General features: G+C 43.2%; 1 protein-coding gene and 1 long non-coding RNA gene across 2 annotated transcripts in view; one reads left to right on the top strand and one right to left on the bottom strand.

The window, feature by feature from the left end:
• Positions 1 to 10561: 10561 nt before the first annotated feature.
• LOC307035728 overlaps positions 10562 to 22845 on the bottom strand; it is a 31165-nt gene continuing 18881 nt past the window's right edge. Inside the window, exon 3 of the long non-coding RNA XR_013807171.1 lies at positions 10562 to 11890. This is a non-coding gene — a long non-coding RNA (uncharacterized lncRNA). The remainder of the gene's footprint in view (positions 11891 to 22845) is intronic.
• The window catches only part of LOC307035726 (phosphatidylinositol 4,5-bisphosphate 3-kinase catalytic subunit gamma isoform), an 81170-nt gene continuing 77723 nt past the window's right edge, over positions 19399 to 22845 (top strand). Inside the window, 1 exon segment of the mRNA XM_079675377.1 lies at positions 19399 to 20004. Within this exon segment, the coding sequence (XP_079531503.1) occupies positions 19780 to 20004 (225 nt within the window). The 5' untranslated portion in view covers positions 19399 to 19779.

Here is a 22845-nt window from a genome sequence, read left to right as displayed (position 1 = left end):
TAACTGGATGGCCTACCTGCCTGTCAGCCTTCCATCTGTGCACAAACTTATCTCGTGCCCTCATTGGTCATGTGCGCGTTCGTGTGTGTTGGAGGAGGGGCTCTGTAAGGAAGTGGCAGATTTTTTCCGGTTGTGTATTTTCAAATTCTAGCGCACTTGAGCTGGTTTCTCCAAAATTACCTACCCCACTTTTAAGCTTCTTTTAAATGTCGATAAAACTAAGGTAATGCTATTTTCAAAAGCCAAAAAGACACCGGAGACAACTTTGGATATTGTTACTAAGCAAGGAAAAGTACTAAAATACTGGAAGTGGTTACCTGTTATAAATACCTTGGTATCTGGCTTGATGATTGTCTCTCTTTTAAACCTCAGGTCAATCTGCTTAGAAAGCTAAGGGTGAAGCTAGGTTTCTTTTTCAGAAACAAGTCCTCTTTCTCGCTTGAGGCCAGGAAAAGGCTAGTCTCTGTGAACTTTTTACCTGTGCTGGACTATGGTGATTTGATATATGAATACACCTGCCCAGCAATCTGACTATTATAACATTAGCGTTAAGAAAGCTTACTTAAATATCTGCCACAACATAAGTAACCGGATCAGAGTAACATTAAGTACAGTCCGCGGCATATCACATCATAATGTATCATATATCTCCTTATCTGAGTCAGCTGAGCCGTATCTGGCCGTGCAACACTCACAGTGTCACATACTGTATGCAGAAGTATAATTTTAAGCAACACATTAAGTTGACGAAACACTCGAGGCAAATGTAATTAAAGTCAGATCCACTCGTGTCTTAGACGGGGTAGTGATATCATAAACCTGTTAATGTACGCATTCAAACACTTTTTCTTTTACCAGCTGTATTCACCTTGCAGGTGCAAGAATGTGGCTTTTATCCTGGATAAAGTGTTTAAGTCATGGATGTTTAAAGTGGATGTTTAAAGTTTAACGTCTTCATATGTGTCTAATTATATAGTTGACTTTTCATTCAGGAAGTATGACGCTGCGCTGTCAGTACGCTTCTCCATGTTTGTGATTGGTCGAATGCTCCAAATACCACCCCTTTCATGTGAACGCGCACCTAGATAGGACACGGCTGGCTTGAGCAATCCACTTGATAACCCGCGTCGTAGTAGCGAGAGCGCGTATGTTTCGGATTAGGCCAACCGGCTAACTCAAACATATCCAGGTTAGGTTGAACCAGCTTCGTAGTATACCCCCCTGATCAAGTTAGATACCGCCTATCACAGTGCGCTGAGATTTTTTACAAACTGTAAAGCACTTACTCATCACTGTACCCTGTATGCCAGGGCAGGTCTGCCTTCACTTACTGTTCGGAGGCTCAGTCACTGGTACATGTTTATTTATAAAGCCATGCTGGGTAAACTACCACCTTACGTCACAAGTAGCTATTGCCTAAGATCCCATGTGTTTTTTATTACATGTACCAAGTGCTAGGACTGTTTTAGGCACTACAACTTTTATGTGCGCAGGTCTTCTAGCTTGGAACACTCTGCAAAACATTTTGAAAATTAGGATTTTGGTTCCCCTGCATCATTTTAAAGCACAGCTTGATGAAATGATATTTGATACTCCTGGTACCTTTCTTTGTGAATACGTTTGTAAATTGTAACTCATTATGTTGTATGTGTCCTTTTTGTTTTCAGTTACATGTGTAACCAATGTGGGGCAGGTCTCCCTTGTAAAAGAGATCGTTGATCTCAATGGGATTTTTTACCTGGATAAATAAAGGCTACAAACAAACAAACAAACAAACTGGAGGAGTGGCTTCACTGGTTAGATGGAAGGTGTCGGGACATCTTTGGAAAGTCACGTATTTCCTTCGCGCCAATGTTGCTCTTTGCCTTTGCCTCTCGAAGAAGTGAGGAGAGAAGAAGTATGTGTCCTCTCATCTGGATCAACAACAGGAATTATGCCCTGCCTTCTCCTATCTCAGAAGAGGCAGCTGCAAGATCATACACAGTGCAAAATCACACACAGTATCAGTGCATTAAAACCCATAAGAGGAGACAACTTGCATTTTCTCTAACACTTCTCTAAAGATGTTGTGTCGGATGGGGTCCCCAGCTCGTTTCCAAGTTTTGGAAGGACTCCTGTGCTCTCCTGGGTTCCACCGTTAGCCTCTCCTCCGGTCATCACCCTCAGTCCAACGGACAGACCAAGCGGCTCAACCAGGAGTTGGAGACCGGTCTGCGCTTTCTCGTCTCTCAGAACCCTATTTGGAGTGAGAATCTTATCTGGGTTGAGTATGCACATTGCCTTGCTCTTCTACTGGTCTTATATCCCATCTTATATCCCATTTCAGTGTGCTTATGGCGACCAACCGCCCCTGTTTCCGTCCCTGGAGGGAGAGGTCAGGGTTCCTTCTGCCTTGGCACTGATTTGAAGGTGCTGTCGCATCTGGACTTGGGCCAGACAAGTGCTGCTTAGGACATCTGCTCGGCACAAAAGGGCAGCAGACCGCAGACGGATCCCTGCTGCCACCTATCGTGTCGGCCAGAGAGTATGGCTCTCCACTCAGGACCTTTCTTTTCAAGTCGAGTCCCGTAAGTTGGCTCCTCGCTTTGTCGGCCCCTTCCCTGTCTCAAAGATTATTTAGTGGGAATGCTGTTACAGCATTCCAACTATCTGTTCTTCGACACGCAAAATTCTTTATTATTCCGCCGGGTTATTTTGTACCTCTTCTTCTCCCACATTCCACATGGCAGAAACTCCATGCAAACATCAAAACGTTCAGCTCGGTCGGGAATCGATTGCCATTACTTTTCTTAATCATAACTTTCATAATTCCAGAGATACATCCCAAAATTAATCACATTTTTAACATGGAAGTCAATGGAGAAACTCTTCAGACTTGAACAATCTTCATGCAACTTCAACTGCTAACTGCTCCTTCATACTTTCACTCAGAAACCTCATTCCAACTTTAAAATGTGACACATCTTTCTGCCATTATTCGTGTAACACTACATTTAAATCTGATTCATACTTTTAGAGATATTAAACATTGTTCAGACCTTGGTAGAGGCCTTCTTCAGATTTTAGAGTGCGTGATGTCACAGCTAGAGTGGAGGACAGATTTAATTTTGCCTTCATATTTTCTTTTAAACCTGCCATAATTCCCAAACCCTACACCCCGAGAGACATAATTTTTCATGAGAAACGTAGAAAAACATCTTAAAAAAAATAAAGCAAAAATAATTAAACAAAATTCCTCTTGAGGGCATGAAGTGACAAAAACGTTCAACATGTCTCCATTAAACCCCATTGTAAGTTCAGCCTCATCTTTCCCCACCACAGCAGTCGCACTCATGGCCGTATCTACCATTGAGGTCACCGAGGTCCGGACCTCGGGAATTTTTTCCGAGCTGTGTCTATAACAAAACTTGTGTAATAACTGCACTAAACGGTGTTCTTTGTAGTACTTCCATTTACTGACGATGGGGGCGCCGCATAACTACGTAGCTTCGATTAAAGAAAACAGAAGAAGACGACATGTATCAACAAACCACCGCAGACCGGACTTGTATCGGAGCAGGGGAGGAGTGATGAGGTATCTAGAGATCTGAATCCAGTAGGCTGCTTGTGTTTCTGTTCATCAGGACATCATATGACCAGCAGATCCTGTGTGAACGCTCTACGTTAGTCAATGGACGTCCGACAACATGCACACTAACTTATATTGCAGCTATAGGCTATACTTTGGTTTAAATTGTGTGAATAAACTAGCTAGAGAGCTACAGTTAATGATGTTCATCCAATGTCAGAAGGATTACCTTTTAACAAACGTTGTAATGCTTTTCTTTCATTTCAATTTGAGTAAAACATTGAAGATATAACATTGTATTGTTTTCTCTTTACACTGACTCAGATATAATGAAAAGACTACGTCAGTTGAAGCTCAGCTTTGGTAAGGAAGAGACAGGACAGGCAGAGAGAAAGAGAGAGAAAGTGATGGAAGTCAGGGGGAACACAAAAATAATGTAGGCTTAATAACCCCATCTATCTATATATATATATACACTGTATATAAATATATATATATATAGATATATATATCTATATATATATCTCTCTATCTACATATCCATCTATCTATCCATCCATTCATTCATCCATCTATCTTTGTATTTATCTATAACAATAGTCTTAATTTACAATATAGACAATAGGCATACTTTTAAAACATACATCTATTGCAGTTATGATGTCTGTTAAAGCCGCTGCTTTCCCGGGCCCTGTACTACGAAGCTGGTTCAACCTAACCTGGATATGTTTGAGTTAGCCGGTTGGCCAAATCCAAAACAAAGCCGCTCTCGCTAAACGGTACTACGACGCGGGTTATCAAGTGGATCGCTCAAGCCAGCCGTGCCCTCTCTAGTTAGGTGTGCATTCACATGAAAGGGGTGGTATTTGGAGCATTCGACCAATCGCAAACATGGAGAAGCGTACTGACAGCGCAGCGTCATACTTCCTGAATGAAAAGTCAACTATATCATTAGACAAATATGAAGACGTTAAACTTTAAACCTCCATGACTTAAACACTTTATCCAGGATAAAAGCCACATAGCCGCACCTGCAAGGTGAATACAGCTGGTAAAAGAAAAAGTGTTTGAATGCGTACATTAACAGGTTTATGATATCACTAAGAACGAGTGGATCTGACTTTAATTACATTTGTCTCGAGTGTTTCGTCAACTTAATGTGTTGCTTAAAATAATACTTCTGCATACAGTATGTGACACTGTGAGTGTTGAACGGCCAGATACGGCTCAGCTGACTCAGATAAGGAAATATATGATACATTATAATGTTATATGCCGCGGACTGTACTTAATGTTACTTTGATCTGGTTACTTATGTTGTGGCAGATATTTAATTAAGCTTTCTTAACGCTAATGTTTTACTAGTCAGATTGCTCTGAAGATGGGAGGTGATATTCTATTAATGTTCACGTTCACACAGTCGGTGATTTTTGCCGGCCGTCTTTCCTCCAACGGCAGCTTTTCCTTTCTCCTGTAATATGACTTGATCGCTTTAAACTCCGCACACTGAGCTCTGATTGGTCAGCAGGCAGTGCTTTCACTGAGTTGATCTCTTAGCCTGGAACCTAACCTGCTCCGGGGCAGGTTAGCCGCTTAGCATAAGTTACCATGGAGATCTAGCCTGCTAAAAAGAGAACCAGCTTCGTAAGACCGGAAACCCAGAGTTTTCCCTGAAGTTAGCCGGCTAAGCGAAAATCCTGCTTCGTAGTATTACCCCCCTGGACACAGAAGTAATGTTGATATACAAGTTTTTTTGATTATCAAATGCTGAGTTAACGTCTCAATAGTATTCTTTCTGGGGGGTATACTACGAAGCTGGTTCAACCTAACCCGGATATGTTTGAGTTAGCCGGTTGGCCTAATCCAAAACATACGCGCTCTCGCTAAACGGTACTACGACGCGGGTTATCAAGTGGATCGCTCAAGCCAGGCGTGCCCTATCTAGTTAGGTGGGCGTTCACATGAAAGGGGTGGTATTTGGAGCATTCGACCAATCACAAACATGGAGAAGCGTACTGACAGCGCAGCTTCATACTTCCTCAATGAAAAGTGAACTTTAATATTAGTAAAATATGAAGAAGTTAAACTTTAAACATCCATGACTTAAACACTTTATCCAGGATAAAAGCCACATAGCTGCACCTGCAAGGTGAATGCAGCTGGTAACAGAAAAAGTGTTTGAATGCGTACATTAACAGGTTTATGATATCACTGCCCCGTCTAAGACACGAGTGGATCTGACTTTAATTACATTTGTCTCGAGTGTTTCGTCAACTTAATGTGTTGCTTAAAATAATACTTCTGCATACAGTATGTGACACTGTGAGTGTTGCACGGCCAGATACGGCTCAGCTGACTCAGATAAGGAGATATATGATACATTATGATGTGATATGCCGCGGACTGTACTTAATGTTACTCTGATCCGGTTACTTATGTTGTGGCAGATATTTAACTTAAGAAAGCTTTCTTAACGCTAATGTTATAATAGTCAGAATGCTCTGAAGATGGGAGGTGATATTCTATTAATGTTCACGTTCACACAGTCGGTGATTTTTGCCGGCCGTCTTTCCTGCAACGGCAGCTTTTTTGTATTTCCTTTCTCCTGTAATATGACTTGTGTGACGTTTGGTTACTACTTGCACCCCAAAGCAGAGACTGAAAAAAATAAAGTTTCAACGTGTTTAATAAACAAAGGTAGTCCAAGGCTGGTACGGACGACAGGGAGCTGGTGTCACACCCCCAGGTTTATGTCACGGGTTTTAGTGTTGTTTGGGTGTTTGCGGTCATGTTTTTCCTCCTGGGTTATTGTCTGGTCCTTTTCCCTGTGTTTTTCATGTCTGTCGTTAGTTCCCTGGTGTGTCTAATTCCCTGATTATTTTCACCTGTCACTCCTCGTGTGTCTCCTGTGCCCATCAGTGTCAGCCCCGCCCCTGATTGTTCCCACCTGTGCCTTGTTACCCTGTGTTTAAATTCCCCTGTCTCCCAGTGTTCACTGTCAGTTCGCCTTGTCTATTGTCATGTCAGGTGTATGCTTTTGGAACTCTTTGGTTTTTGATTCCTCACTGCGTGAGCGCCTTCAATTTTTGTCCTCCGTTTTTTTGTCATCTCGACTGGAGTTTTGGTGATTACCTTTTTGTTCATTTATGCTAAATCATGGAAAAATAAAGTATCTCACAATACTTTACCTCTGCCTCCCTGTCTGCATTTGGGTCCTACATACTAAGTGCCTGGAATCGTAACAGCTGGCTGGCCGTAGTAAGTCCAAAAACGAAGCTGCGGGAAAACGTTCCTGACAAAAACTCAAAAAGAACTCCTAAACAAACTGCGAAGTGTAACAACAACAGACTCCAGGCTGCAGAAAGGCACTCCGGACCGCGGAACAGCATGTAATTCTCTGGCAGAGAAGTGAGGTGAGGGCCAGGCTTTTAAAGAGCAGGTTGATCATGTGAGTGAGGACAGGTGTGCCTCATATGCAGCCAGGAGACACAACAACAAAAAACCCAAGCAAAACATAACAGTACCCCCCACTCAAAGGACGCCTCCTGGCGGCCTACCAAGTCTATCCGGGTAACGGACATAAAAGTCTCTCAAGAGATTAGGGTCCAAAATGAGCGAGCGAGAAACCCATTGTCGCCCCTCTGGCCCATACCCCTCCCAATCCACTAAATACTGGTATCCACGGCCCCGCCTTTGAACGTTCAGCAACCTCCGTACAGTAAAGGCCGGATGGTTGCCGATGAGCCGGGGGGGTGGAGGGGGTTCGGTCGGAGGGCAAAGTGGGCTGCAGGAAACTCTCTTGAGGAGTGACACATGAAAAGTGGAGTGCACCTTCAAGGCAAGAGGCAACTTGAGCCTAACCACACTAGGATTGATGACACGTTCAATCTCATAAGGTCCAATGTACCTGGGAGTGAGTTTCCGAGACTCAGTTTGAAGAGGGAGGTCACGGGAGGAAAGCCAAACCTTCTGGCCCGGTTGGTAATCCGGAGCTGGTCGTCAGTGACGATCCGCCAGCCTCTGGTTCCGGGCGGAGGTGCGGGTAAGAGCTGCCCGGGCTTCACGCCAGACTCTGCGGGCTCGCCGAAGACGCCCCTGTACCGAGGGAACCGCCACCTCTCTCTCTTGAACCGGGAAAAGGGGGGGTTGGAAGCCGTTGGAAGCCATAAAGGGTGACATACCTGTGGCAGAGCACACCAGGGATTTGTGGGCGTACTCAACCCATGGCAGATGAAGAGACCATGAGGCTGGGTTTCGAGAGGCAACACAACGAAGAGCCGTTCCCAGGGCCTGATTTGCCCTCTCCGTCTGACCATTGGTCTGGGGATGGTACCCAGAGGACAAACTGGCCGACGCCCCCAATGCCTGGCAAAAGGCCTTCCAAACTTGGGAGGAAAACTGTGGACCCCTGTCTGAAACAATATCTTGAGGGATACCATGCAGCCTAAAAACATGCTGAGTGAGAAGAGTGGCAGTCTCGAGGGCAGAAGGTAGTTTAGGCAGGGGGACAAAGTGCACAGCCTTAGAAAAACGGTCAACGATGGTCAGAATAGTGTCGTTCCCGTCTGATGGTGGGAGACCAGTCACAAAATCCACCGCAATTTGGGACCAGGGCCGGTGGGGAATGGGAAGGGGGCGAAGAAGGCCAGTGGGGGTCTGATGTGAAGCCTTGCTGCGGGCACAGACGGAACAGGCTGAGACATACTCCTTCTTGTCTGCGGACATAGTGGGCCACCAGAAGCGTTGTTGAATTAGGGCCAGGATCCGATGAAAACCTGGATGGCAGGCAACTTTGGATGCGTGTCCCCACTGGAGCACTGGAGATTTAGCATCGGGGGGAACAAACAGCCGGTCTGGTGGACAATCCTGAGCCACTGGATGGTCCTCCTGGGCCTCCTGGACCACCCTTTCAATCTCCCATTTAGCTGCTTCCACGACACAGGAAGATGGCAGAATGGTCACATCTGTTGAATCCTCCACTGGGGAGGCGAACTGCCGGGATAAGGCGTCGGCCTTCACATTCCTGGAGCCAGGCCGGTAGGTCAAGGTAAAGTTGAACCGTCCCAGGAAGAGAGCCCACCGAGCCTGGTGCGAGTTGAGCCTGCGTGCAGAGCGAAGGTAAGACAAATTCTTATGTTCAGTCCATACTATAAAAGGATGGTTGGCTCCCTCCAGCCAGTGCCTCCATTCTTGAAGGGCCAGAACCACTGCCAGCAACTCCCGATTACCAATGTCGTAATTCCTCTCAGCAGGGGTCAGCCGGCGAGAGAAGAACGCACAAGGGTGGAGCTTCTGGTCTGAGGGGGAACACTGGGATAATACTGCCCCCACTCCCGAATCAGAGGCATCCACCTCCACCACAAACTGGACCCCTGGATCAGAATGAGAGAGCAGAGGAGCAGTGGAAAACAAACATTTCAGTCTTACAAAAGCCGCCTCAGCTGCAGGAGACCACTCAAAAGGCAACATGACAGAGGTTAGTTTAGTCAGAGGTACTGCTACCCTCCTATAGTCCCGAATAAACCTCCTATAAAAGTTGGCAAAGCCCAGAAACCTTTGCAACTGCTTCCTGTTAGAGGAAGTGGGCCACTCGGTCACTGCTTGGACCTTGGCGGGATCAGTCCTTAATTGTCCCTTGTCGACAATAAAACCCAGGAAACAGATGAGGCATGAAACTCGCACTTCTCAGCCTTAACGTACAGTCTGTTCTCAAGAAGTCTCTGTAGTACCAGCCTTACATGCTGGACATGCTCCTGAAGAGTGCGAGAGAAGATTAGGATGTCATCAAGGTACACAAAAACAAACCTGTTTAACATGTCACGCAAGACATCATTAATCATAGCTTGAAAAACACCAGGAGCGTTCGTTAACCCAAAAGGCATTACTAAATACTCAAAATGTCCCCGGGGAGTATTGAATGCAGTCTTCCACTCATCCCCCTCCTTTATTCTCACCAAGTGGTATGCATTGCGAAGATCCAACTTAGCGTAGATGGTGGCTTCATGGAGGGGAACAAAGGCTGAGTCTATGAGTGGAAGGGGGTACTTATTCTTGACTGTGATCTCATTTAGACCTCTGTAGTCTATGCAAGGGCGTAGGGTCTTATCCTTCTTGTCAACAAAAAAGAAACCTGCGCCCATAGGCGATGAAGAGGGGCGAATAAGCCCAGCAGCGAGTGAATCAGAGATGTAACTCTCCATGGCCTCCTTCTCTGGCCTGGAGATATTGTACAGTTTACTAAACGGAAAGGGGGTGCCAGGGAGCAAATCTATGGCACGATCGTAAGGCCGGTGAGGCGGCAAGGATAGTGCGTAGTCCTTGCTGAAAACCTCCTTGACGCTGTGATATTCAGGGGGTGCAGAGGTGAGATCAATGGGTTTGGAGGGGTCTGGTGCTCTAGTAACTGTGGGGGGTACGGCAGAGTGTGAGCAATGTGAGTGACAGAATAGACTCCAGTTAACGATAGACGAGTTGGCCCAATCTATGTGGGAGTTATGGAGCTTCAACCACGGAAAACCTAAAACGAGTGGCGACATGGGTGAGGGAATAAGGTACAGGGAGATTATCTCGTGATGGTTACCAGAGAGCTTGAGGGAAACTGGAGCAGTACGGTGGATGACTTGGGCTAGGAGTCTCTCATCTAAGGCAAACATATCCTTAGGTTCTGGAAGAGGCTCAAAAGGGAGGTTAGACTGCATCACAAAGTCAGAGTCAATGAAATTGTCATCCGCACCAGAATCTATCAAGACCTGAAGTGGAACAGAGTTCTGAGACCAGGAAATAGTACCTTTGACTGGGATGCGGTTGGAGGAGGCTGAGTTGATAGATGTATGGCTCATCAGTGCTCCCCCTGTCGCTGATGAGCCAGGTCTTTTGGCTGAGAGGGACAACCAGCGCTGACGGGACCAGCCTGGCCACAGTAGCAGAGTCTCTGACGAAGACGGCGTTGACGTTCCGATGGAGTAAGCGTCATCCTTCCCAGCTGCATGGGCTCCTCCATAAGGAAGGGGGAGACCTGGGTAGCTGGAGAAGCTCTGGAAGGCCAGGAGTCAGGAGGATGGCGAGAAGGTCCAGAGAATGCAGGCCGACTAGGAAACTTGGACAGAGGGGAAAGGGAGGTGGAGCTATGTTTTCCTGATCTCTCCCTACGCCTCTCGCGGAGGCGGTTATCTAGTCGTGTCGCTAGAGAAAACAACTCCTCTAAGGAGGAAGTTTCATCCCTAGCAGCTAGTTCATCCTTTAACTCATCATTAAGCCCCTTATAAAAAATTCCCAGCAAAGCCATGTCATCCCAACCGCTCTCAGCTGCAAGAATGCGGAAATCAATAGCAAAATTAGCAACAGAGCCAGAACCCTGGTGGAGTGAAAGGAGTCTTTTACCAGCCTCCTTCCCCCTCACTGGATGATCAAAAACTTTACGCATCTCTGCAGTAAAAGACGACAGAGACTGACTGTTAGGCGAGTTGCTATTAGATATGGCAAGGGCCCATGCTGCTGCTTTATCACTCAGTAGGCTCATAATGAAAGCAACCCTAGTTCTATCAGTGGAATAAGTGAAAGGTTGTTGCTCAAACACAAGGCTACACTGGTGTAAGAACTGACTACAAGACCCTAAATCTCCTGAATACCTGACGGGTGTGGGGATAAAGGGCTCACGAGGATTGCCGGGCTGTCGTTCCGGATCAGCTAGAGGTGGAGGAGCAGGGTCTGTAGCTTGAGCATCGGCAGTCAGCGGGAGTGTGGAGAGATGTGCTGCGACCTGTTCCATACGGCCTGTTCCATACGGCCTCCGAGGTTGGTCACACCGGAGGTTAAATCCCGAATCACTTCCATAACTTTCTGCAGCGCTCTGTCATGTTGCCCTATCATTACCCCTTGAGCAGCAAGCGCTTCCCTGAGTCTCTCATTCTCTGCGGGGTCCATTTGGCCAGAGAATTCTGTGACGTTTGGATACTACTTGGACCCCAAAGCAGAGACTGACAAAAATAAAGTTTCAACGTGTTTAATAAACAAAGGTAGTGCAAGGCAGGTACGGACGACAGGGAGCTGTCTGGCCGTAGTAAGTCCAAAAACGAAGCTGCGGGAAAACGTTCCCGACAAAAAACTCCAAAAGAACTCCTAAACAAACTGCAAAGTGAAACAACAACAGACTCCAGGCCTCAGAAAGGCACTCCGAACCGCGGAACAGCATGTAATTCTCTGGCAGAGAAGTGAGGTGAGGGCCAGGCTCTTAAAGAGCAGGTTGATCATGTGAGTGAGGACAGGTGTGCCTCATCTGCAGCCAGGAGTAAACCAGCCACGCCCCCCTGTCACACACCAGCCCTGCAGAGACGGAAAGACAGAGTAGTGAGGAGTAAAAGGAGCAAACAACAAGTAAAACACAACACCAAAAAACCCCAAGCAAAACATAACAACTTGATCGCTTTAAACTCCGCACACTGAGCTCTGATTGGTCAGCAGGCAGTGCTTTCACTGAGTTGATCTCTTAGCCTGCAATTTAACCTGCTCCCGACCAGGTTAGCCGCACAGCATAAGTTACCATGGAGATCTAGCCCGCTAAAAAGAGAACCAGCTTCGTAGGACCGGAAACCCAGAGTTTTCCCTGAAGTTAGCCGGCTAAGCGAAAATCCTGCTTCGTAGTATACCCCCCTGGTGCTGTTAACTCTGTGTGTGTGTGTGTGTGTGTGTGTGTGTGTGTGTGTGTGTGTGTGTGTGTGTGTGTGTGTGTGTGTGTGTGTGTGTGTGTGTGTGTGTGTGTGTGTGTGTGTGTGTGTGTGTGTGTGTGTGTGTGTGTGTGTGTGTGTGTGTGTGTGTGTGTAAATTAGCTGTGCAGTTCCTCTGATGCCATTGGCCATCCCCCGCCCTCGCAACATCCGAAGAGGTGATTGGATTGACGTCATCCAATCCCCGCCCGCTTCCGGCACATCATCCGGGGGAGGAGTACAAAGGCCGGGGACGAAGATCATTCTGGAGGCTCTGTGTTGATAGAAAGATGCCTCTAGCCTCTTGCTATGCTTACTTTTTGTGCTCGTTATACTGTAAATCCTCTGTGCTTAGTTATACTGCTTAGCAGGGTGTTAAGTAGTGTTCTGCGTTGTGTGTGTAAAGAAGACCCAGGTTAGCTCAGCGGTTAGCGCCTGTCGGTTAAATCCTCTGTACTTAGTTATACTGCTTAGCAGGGTGTTAATTAATGTTAGTGTTTAGTGATTTGTGTTAGCTTAGACCCAGGTTAGCTTAGCGCCTGTTGATCAGCAGCATCTATGTTTTGTGCAGCCCTTTCATTTTCACTTGTACCACGTTTAACGTGAGGTTTTGTTTTCCCGTTTGGGTAATACTTATTACGCTGGATAAGCTGTAAAACTCTCTTTTGGAGTTCTCTTTTTGTTGCTTGTTAGACAATCCGTATTGGCATTTTTGTTTGTGTCAGGCTGCTTGCCTGTCATTTGTTTCATCCTTTTATAATAAAGCCACTTATAATTATTACCAATCCCATTCTGGTTGTGTTTCTTCCCTTTGGTTCCCCTAGCCCAGTAGGGAACGTAACAATGTCATAACATACAATTGTATAAAACACATTTTGCCTACATTTTTGTTCTCTTTTGAGAATCAAACAAAAAAATGAAATTAACTAAATTGCTGAATTGCTTTTGATTCACTGGCAGGAGCGACAAGTGAGGAGGAGCAAACAGTGAACGCAGGGAGAGATTGAACAAAGAGAAAGCGTAGAGGACAGAGAGAGTAATGAACAGGAACAAGACAGAGAGACTAAAGAAGATGGAAGAGAGGGTGCAGGTCAAAAATAATTGATGCTGCAGTCCACTGACATGGTTTGAAATCAATATATTATCCAATGTGTGACCCCCCACAGGACTTAAAATGCACCTAACTAGATCAGGAAAATCCCAAAAATCTCGGGGGGAACCCCCCTAGCGTGTTAGGACCTCGGTATTTAGGAAATCCTGGATACGGCCCTGGCCGCACTCCTTTAGTTAATCTACCAAAAAGGCCACATTATTAACCCGAAAGTACACAAAAAGCACACTTCAGATGCTCAAGTTCCTTGACATGCTTCAGGCTTTGAAATTTCACCGATATCTGTTACGGTTCTTCAACAACACGTTCATATGTAAGAGGTTTATCTCTCATTCAGAGCAATGAAAATGCTCTCCTCTCACTGATTACTGCACAACACCATGGAAACCTTTGATCTCTGGACACATCGTTAGCTCAAATATAAACACCTGTGTCATGGAACACGATGATGTCATAACTCCAACTGACATGCTCAGAGCAGCAGACTTCAGATAATGGTTAACAGTCCAGCCCTCAACAGCTCTACATCAATTATGGGGTGTCATCATATCCATGGAAACGCATACCTTGCCATAAAAGACGATGTCGCTATAACTCCTGAAAATGTTCAAAAAGTGCTCAAACTTCACATGTGTGCTAACAGTCCAGCTGTGAAGACATCTACGGACAGTTTTGAGATTTCTTCAAATGCCGTTGCCAAGGCAACACAATGCTCACCATAAAACACGGTTTTCTCATAACTTCAGTGAAAATGCTCCAAACGGCCCAAAACTTCACAGGTTTGGTAACGATACAGCCATCAACACATCTAAGTGTATTATGGGGTGTCATCAAATGCCATTGCCATGGCGACAGATCATTCGCCATCAAGTTAGTTCAAAAGTTTGGAGTTCAAATATTCTGCTGCTTTTCCAAGCCTTTTTACATTATTTTCTCCTCTCATCACACATTCAAGCCCCCAGTGTTGTATCATTTCAATCTAAATTATTCACTTTCTTCTTACACATTACATTTAAGCATAGCAATTCAGCGTCAGCTTTTCAGCATAAAGCATTCCCACTAGCAATTTATTCAGGAATTGCATTCTCTAATTAATCCTGTTGCTGTGAGACTCAAGCTTCCCAGGTTTATGAGGGCACACCCGACTTTCCATGTGGCTCGGATCAAGCCGGTCAAGGAGAGCTTTCTGGTCCCTGCCTCCAGACCTCCATCGCCCCCCGGTTCATCAATGGAGGGCCAGTTTATTCTGTCAAGCGGCTCTTGGTGGCTCACCGGCGGGGTCGTGGACGCCAGTATCTGGTGGATTGGGAGGGCTATGGTCCTGAGGAGAGGGAATGGGTATCTTCAAAGAACATTGTCGACCCAGATCTCATCCGGGATTTCCACAGGCCTGGACCGTCCGGTGCCGGTCGTTGAGGGGGGGTACTGTCACATCCTGGCCCTGGCTGATCGCCTCACTCCCTCACCTGATGTCTTCTTCTTCTTCTTCTTTTCTTTAATGGCGAATCGCTTCCACTTGGAGCATATATCGCCACCTACTGTTTAGTTATTAAATGTTCATACTAAATCCTTGTCCTCAGACCAGTGCTTTTGAGGAATTTGAAGATCAGCTTGTTTGCTTCATTTCTTGATTTACTTTCAAATATTGCCTTGAAATCCATTTCCTTGATGTTGAGTTGTTCCAGTGCAGTTTTCAGAATGAATCTTTGTCTGTTATAGTCCGGGCAGCTAAAAAATACATGATGTATTGTCTCTGGTTGTTGGCAACCATCACAATTGCCATTTGGATGTTTTCCAATCAGATGCAGTGATGAGTTTAGTCCAGAGTGTCCCAATTTTATCCTGCTGTTGATGCTCTGCTCTCTTCTACTACTCCCCCAAGTGCTTCCTGTTCCTACTTCCCTTTGTATCTGATATAAATGTCTTCCTTTGGTGTTACTGTCCCATAGTTTTTGCCATTGTTGCTTGATAACCACTTTAGTAAAAGATTTTACTTCTGCTCTACTGATGGGTACCATAATATCAATCTGGTTTGCTTTCAAACCACATTTTGCCAGTTGATCCACTACTTCATTCCCTCTAATGCCCACATGCGCTGAAACCCACACAAATTGAACAACAATTCCCAGATGAACTAACCTAAACATGCTTTGTAAAATTTCATGTAAAATATCCTGACGACATTCTGAAGAGAAGTTGTTTATACTGTCACCTACACCTATGCTTTTCCTCGTAAAAAATAAAGTTTCAGTTTTTTCCACCGACAATCTAAACCCCCATGTCAGAGACCAGCTTTCAATTTCCCTAATGGCTTCCTGAATCTTAGCTACAATATATTTTACATTTCTGCCCCTTTTCCAAATAGCTCCATCATCTGCAAAAAGTGACTTACCAATATCAGATCCTACTTGTGTATATATATCATTGATCATGATAGAAAATAAAAGAGGACTGATGACACTCCCCTGCGGGGTTCCATTTTCAACTTCATGCCTTCGAGAATATGACTTGCCAACTCGGACTCTGATGGCACGGCCAAACAAAAAATCCATAATCCAATTATATACATTACCTCCCAGACCCATAATGTCCAGTTTTATTAATAATCCTTCCTTCCACATCATATCGTAAGCTTTTTCCACATCAAAGAATACAGCTACAACACACTCCTTGTTCGCTTGGGCTTTCCTGACTTCAGACTCCAGGCACAGCAGTGGATCTAAAGTACTCCGCCCTCTTCTAAACCCACTCTGATAAGGAGTCATTAGTTCATTTTTTCTCAATGTAGTATGTTAGCCTTTCTGTTATCATTCTTTCCATAACTTTACACAAGTGTGATGTCAGAGCTATAGGTATATAACTGCCTGGACTGGTTGGATCTTTCCCAGGTTTCCTAATAGGAATAATGACTGACTCTCTCCATATTATTGGCAGCTTCCCTTTCTCCCAGATCTTATTGTACATCTCCAGCAGCTTTCCTAATGCAAAATCACTTAATTTGGTCAACATTATATAACATACATTATCTTTCCCAGGAGCAGTCATTTTACACTTACTTAATGCTCTTCTCAACTCTTGAATAGAGAAAGGTATATTTACAACACTCTGCGACGAATGTCTTTCTTCATATACATTAGGATGCTCATCTAACACTTCCTGCCTCCTGATCTTACCTTCTTCTGTCAAATTTTCCGAAGAATGAACTTTGACAAAATGTTCAGCTAGAATTTCTGCCTTCTCCCTCACCTGATGTGTTTTCCTTCCCTGAGTATCACCTGCCTGGCCTCAATGAGCCTCAGCTGTCCCTAATCATTACTCCTCTCCTGTGTATTTAGTTTGTGCTGTTGCCTTGGTCAGTGCCAGTTCGTCGTGTCTGTGTAGCATGAAGTGCTGCAAGAGACTCTCCTAAAAGTAAGCTACTGTCCTAGCTGTTTAGCGTTTTTACCTTAGCTGCCTGTATTATTTTTTTGCCTTTTTTGATTAAATGCTTGACTAAACCTTTAAGCCTGGTTGTGCTCTTGATTCCTATTTGTTGCTTGTGCCAGTACTTGTGTCTGATAGTTTTAATCTATGCTGACATTTGCACTGGCCTGTGTGTATGATATAGTTTTATTTTTGCAATCATATTTATTTGTGTATTTATGTGTAGGCTTTATGCAAAAGATTGATGTCGAGTTGTGGCACCTTATTTTTGTATTTCATTTTTAGAAAATTAATGAAACTCCAAAATATGCTGTGTTGACATTTTGAATAAAACATTCCCAATATCAAACTGCTTCTCTTATTAAATGTTTCTTTTTGCTTCTTGTACGCTTACATGTTCTCTATAACTTAAATTAAAAAAATGTAATAATCTTCAATAAGTATAGTCTATGAGTCTATAACCAGGTTAACACGGTATCCAGGTGTTTTTTTTTTTCTCACTTATATTCTCCCAATTATTCAGACCTTTGTCCTTTAAGTCCTTATTCAGGAAGAATTAAAGAGATATAGAAGCACAGGACTGACGACTAAAACTGTTCAAACAAACATACATTTTAAAGCACATCCAAATTAAATGTTTAGGTGGAAAAATCTGTATTCCCAGCTAGTTGTTATTGCCATTCATTTGCAGTCTTCTAAAAGAAACTTAAACATGCATATATGTCATCTCTATGGAAGAGGATTAGGGCCACATGTCCTTTTATATGACCGAAAGTGCCTATTTAGCGAGATTTAAGTCAAAATATTTGTTCTCAGAATTCTAACTTTATTCTCAGAACAAAAAACACTACTATAAAAAATGGAATCCAACCAATCTTTTGCAAAGACTGTATGTATTTGAATACATGACAACTACTCTTGGAGGACTGTGGATAAAACAAAGGCTTTAGAGGTAACAAATTGGTAACAAATTGTGCATATTTGGCGTACACATTAGCACATAGCTGTATCTCATGACACAGTAACTGTTGAATAAAGGTGTTCATAAACGCAGGAAAGAGCCATCATCAACCTTTAAATTATGTTCAGATATAGTAGGTCCTGTTTGATTTTTCTACGACAGGCAAATTCAAAGCAGACCTACAGTATTTCCTCTTCTAGGTTAGATTAGATATTATACAGCACAAAGCCTCCAGTAACAATATACTTCCCTTTGATCAAGACAACCATTATTGTGTATGCATTTTACCTTTTTGCAAAATGTTGATGCCAATTGTTTCAATTAAATGTTTGCTGATTACATAATCCTTACAACATCAACTCATAGCAACTAAAGAATGATTAAACTTCTTAAAGGTCCCATGTCATGCTTTTCCGGTTATTACCCGTCCCCTTGTGTGTTATGTAGCTTTTTCTGCATGTAAACAGTCTGCAGAGTCACAAACCCTCAAAGTACACCCTGTAGCGAGTAAAACTCTAACACAGAAAATACCTGTCTATGCTGCCCCAGAACGCCTAGTTGGAGATTTGTCTTTTTCCATTGTTTTCTTCCTGGGTTCTGTGACACCCAAATCAACAACAACTGACCGGATTGGCCCAAATTGACCAATCCGCGGAGCAGAAGGCCGGACTGGGACAATAAATCAGGCCGGGAATTATACACCCAGCCAGGCCACTACCAGTTTTTTGTGCCATTTTGCTGGATTTATTTGTCAATATTTACAGCGTTGCTGCCCATAGTGATAGCCCTCTAGTTTAAATCTACTACCCAAAAATAAACATATGGAGATGGGTTACTATTTAAAAAAAATTGCAAATCTATTCAGGAACCTATTTATGTGAACATATTTTAATTGGGGGTGGACCTCAAATTCTATCAATAGGATACGGCTGTAATAGGCCTAAGGCCTTTTAGTCGCTCATAAATAAATAAGTAGATCACTGATTCTTTATTTACTATGGATGCTGGCAACAGTCACATAGTCCAAAGTGAAGTTAGACTACAGTATGTGACTGTTGCCAGCATCCATAGTAAAATGTTGGACTTAAATGTATCAATCTGGTGCACTTTGAGGGGGAAATAAAGAGACTACACCTATATGAAACAGAACTGTATACATTTAAATAATCATCAAATCATAAGAACATGGCCATAATCCAATATGAAAAAACATTGAAACTTGTATATTCATTTGTTTTTGGTTCATTTATACTGTACAGTATGTGTGAGTGTCTCAGGGCTCCTGAATCAGCCTCTCCTGTCTCCCTCCTCTCCCCCCTGCTCCTCTTTGAGGCAGCAGCAAAGACTAGTTTTAGCTCTCAACAATTTCTAAAAGTTTATCTTACCTTTTTTCACCTAGTTAACATTTTTTTTTATTATTCATGCATATTTTACTAATCACTCCCCATAATCCATTCTGCAGTTCCTTTGCGGAATATCAGGGCTAACAACACAAACCGGTTTGAGGAATTCCTGTAATCCATTAGCACTGCTCCCTCTGCACATGTTTGATCATGAGCTCTTTCCTCTTTGTTAATGTTGTCATATTTTTGAGCACATAGCATGATGATCACTGGTAACGCAAACACACTCCTATTGTGTATTGCTTTTATTTTAAAGCAGAACATTGAGAAAGTACTTTTACCCATGTCTGTTAAGTGTGAAAATGCCAGAGAAAAAGATTAGGATCTGTTATTTTAGCAAACAAGGAAGTTAACCCCTTTATAAGGTCAGTAAATTCTTCGTCGTATTTATATCTACGCTAGTGTTTGCGAACTGTGGTATGAAAGAATGAGGAAGTCCCAGAGCAATCATAAAAAGGGAAGCAGCTGTCAAACAGGTACAGACTCACAGTTCAGGGGAACTGCACCTGTATTCTAGATTAATTTTAACTTTTGTCAACGATTTTCCCTGATCTGAATATCAGTTAGAATCAGTTTTTTGAAAAGGAATCGGATTTTCACTCCAAGTATCAATGGATCTTGCTTTGCTACTGAGTCAGGAGGACAGTGCTTTGAACTGTCTGTCTGGGATGTCGACTCGAAGCTGCTCAGAGAACACCCTGAAGTTTATCTGTGAGTTTCAGCGCGAGCCTGGTCCACCGCAGGCGCCCGGAGTTGGGGATTACAATAAATCTGTGTCGGTCCTTCTACCTGCGCAGTGCAGTGTCTACCAGCTACGGCTACGCATCTGTTTGCAGGTAGGCTACCCCTTTTGTTAAAGATGGGTTTTATTTCTCGAGGTTTATTCAAGCTGTGTCAATATATACAAATGTTTAGCTGGCCATTGCAACCAAGAACAGCTTAGAACACTTTTATAGATAAATACAATGCTCAACTTACTAAGGAAGAGGTATTCCGGTTTTTTTAAGGTTGTGGTGGTGGTTGGTTCTTTGGAATAGAAGAAAACGGGTCAGGAAAAGGTCTAGCAGTGCTAGTAATGTTATGTTGTGTTATGTTTGTCGGTCACTGCTTTCTTCAAGAAGTAGTGGAAGTATTTAGATCCTTTACTTCAGTAAAAAATCTATAATTACACTGTTAAACGGTAAAATGCATGGACTCAAAGCCCTTCTTAAGAAAAGGAAAGTGTTATCAGAAATTGCACTTGTAAACTCACTGGGCGAACTGAAGTTAATTTTTCCTGTCAGTGTTTTGGTTTTGGTATTATTACTGCTGCATTCATGTGAATATTGCATTTTGTTGCTGTTGTTTTAGGATTATATTAGGTTTGTAGCTTAAAGGTCACCTATTATGCAAAATTCCCTTATTGATGTCTTTCATACATAAATAAGTGTCCCTGGTGTGTAAGGGAACTCACAAAGTGTCTCTCTTTTCATCCTTAGTCACATCTCTAAAAACGGGGGTACAACGGAGCTGATTTATATTTGCTGCGGTCATGACGACATTACTAAAATATGGGCTGGCTTTACATTAAACTCCTGGCAATGTTCCGCCCACCAAATCGTCCCCCATTTGAAACGTCACTGTATCAGAATCAATGCGCGATGTGTTTTGGAAGTGATATGGTCTGTGTTTATATTAGCAAGCATCGCTAACACAGTCATGTGACCTAGAGGTATTGAAGCAATATGCTAATTTTCCCATACAAATATTAATATAAAATATGTAAAGTATTAAAATGCAACAAAAATATGTGTGTCCTATGCCGCCAGTGTTCTTTGACCCAGAATTGATTTTTGAGTGATTAGGTCACATGACCTGAAAGGTATTGAAGCAATATGCTAATTTCCCCATACAAATATTAATATAAAAATATGTAAAGTATTAAAATGCAACAAAAAGAGGTGTGTCCTATGCAGCCGGTGTAGTTATTTTATGCATAGCTTATTTTTGAGTGATTCGGTCACATGACCTGGAAGTTATTGAAGTAATATGTTAATTTCCCCATCCAAATATTAATATACAAATATTTAAAGTATTAAAATGCAATAAAAAGAGGTGTGTCCTATGCAGCCAGTGTAGTTCTTTGACCCAGCATTGATTTTTGAGTGATTAGGTCACATGACCTGAAAGGTATTGAAGCAATATGCTAATTTCCCCATACAAATATTAATATAAAAATATGTAAAGTATTAAAATGCAACAAAAAGAGGTGTGTCCTATGCATCCAGTGTAGTTATTTTATGCATAGCATATTTTTGAGTGATTCGGTCAAATGACCTGGAAGTTATTGAAGAAATATGTTAATTTCCCCATACAAATATTATTATACAAATATTTAAAGTATTAAAATGCAATAAAAAGAGGTGTGTCCGATGCAGCCAGTGTAGTTCTTTGACCCAGCATTGATTTTTGAGTGATTAGGTCACATGACCTGGACGGTATTAAAGCAATATGCTTATTTCCCCATACAAATATTAATATAAAATATGTAAAGTATTAAAATGCAACAAAAAGAGGTGTGTCAAAATGCAGCCAGTGTAGTTATTTGATGCATAGCTTATTCTTGAGTGATTCGGTCACATGACCTGGAAGTTATTGAAGAAATATGCTCATTTTTCCATACAAATATTAATATAAAAATATTTAGAGTATTACAATGCAATAAAAAGAGGTGTGTCCTATGCAGCCAGTGTAGTTATTTGACCCAGCACTGATTTTTGAGTGATTCGGTCACACGACCTGGAAGTTATTGAAGAAATAAGCTAATTCTTCCATCAAAATATTAATAAAACGTATTTAAAGTATTAAAATGGAATAAAAAGATGTGTGTTCAACAAATGTAGCTCTAGAGTGGATTTGCTTCACATTCACACGATCGGGAAGCTGTTGATTTATTAAAAAGAACATTGTTCTTTTGTAATTTGGGGGCGTAGTGGGTTGTCCCTAGGTGTTCGGATGTGTGACAGGTTCAAACCCCACTGCAGTCAGCATGTTGTTGTGTCCCTGGGCAAGACACTTCACCCCCGTCTGCGTCGCGTTACGGCCGCGTTACGGCCGCATTACAGCTGCGCCGCAGCGTTCGCAAAGATCGCGGCCACTCTAGTCAATGGGTGCTATTTCACCAGACGCGCCGTGTTACGGCTCAGAGGCGTATTTTCGTGAGGCGTTGCAGAGGAGCCGGGCAGGAAGTGGAACGGTCAGAGCATCCGGCCCATCCCCAAAATATACTAATTTTGTAGACGCTATCCCTCCGTAGTCTTTCTTTCGGTTTACAGGCACTGTGTAAATTATAGAATGATTATGATGATGAATGCATTTTTTTACCACTAAAATACAGCAACACATCCTTGATTCATGTCGTTTATAACTGGAATATTACAATTATTATTAACTTTGTCTGCACAAAGCCTATCCAGGAAATATGCCCAAATCAACAAAAACTGCGAGCCGGTACGCAAGACGCTCCGCTTCTGAAATGCTTCTGAAACGCGCCCGAGGCCGGACCAAAATCTCAGCACAGCCGTGATGCTGCGCAGACGGACCCGGTGGAGTCGAGGGGTGACGCTGCTGGCTGGTCCGCGAATGTCTGTCGAATATCCAACCTAAAACTAACTTCACCGCGGTAACGTTTAGCTGAG

This window comes from Notothenia rossii (genome assembly GCF_949606895.1).
Source record: "Notothenia rossii genome assembly, chromosome: 4".
In the NCBI taxonomy this organism is placed as follows: domain Eukaryota; kingdom Metazoa; phylum Chordata; class Actinopteri; order Perciformes; family Nototheniidae; genus Notothenia; species Notothenia rossii.
This window is presented reverse-complemented; position numbering and strand designations above follow the sequence as displayed.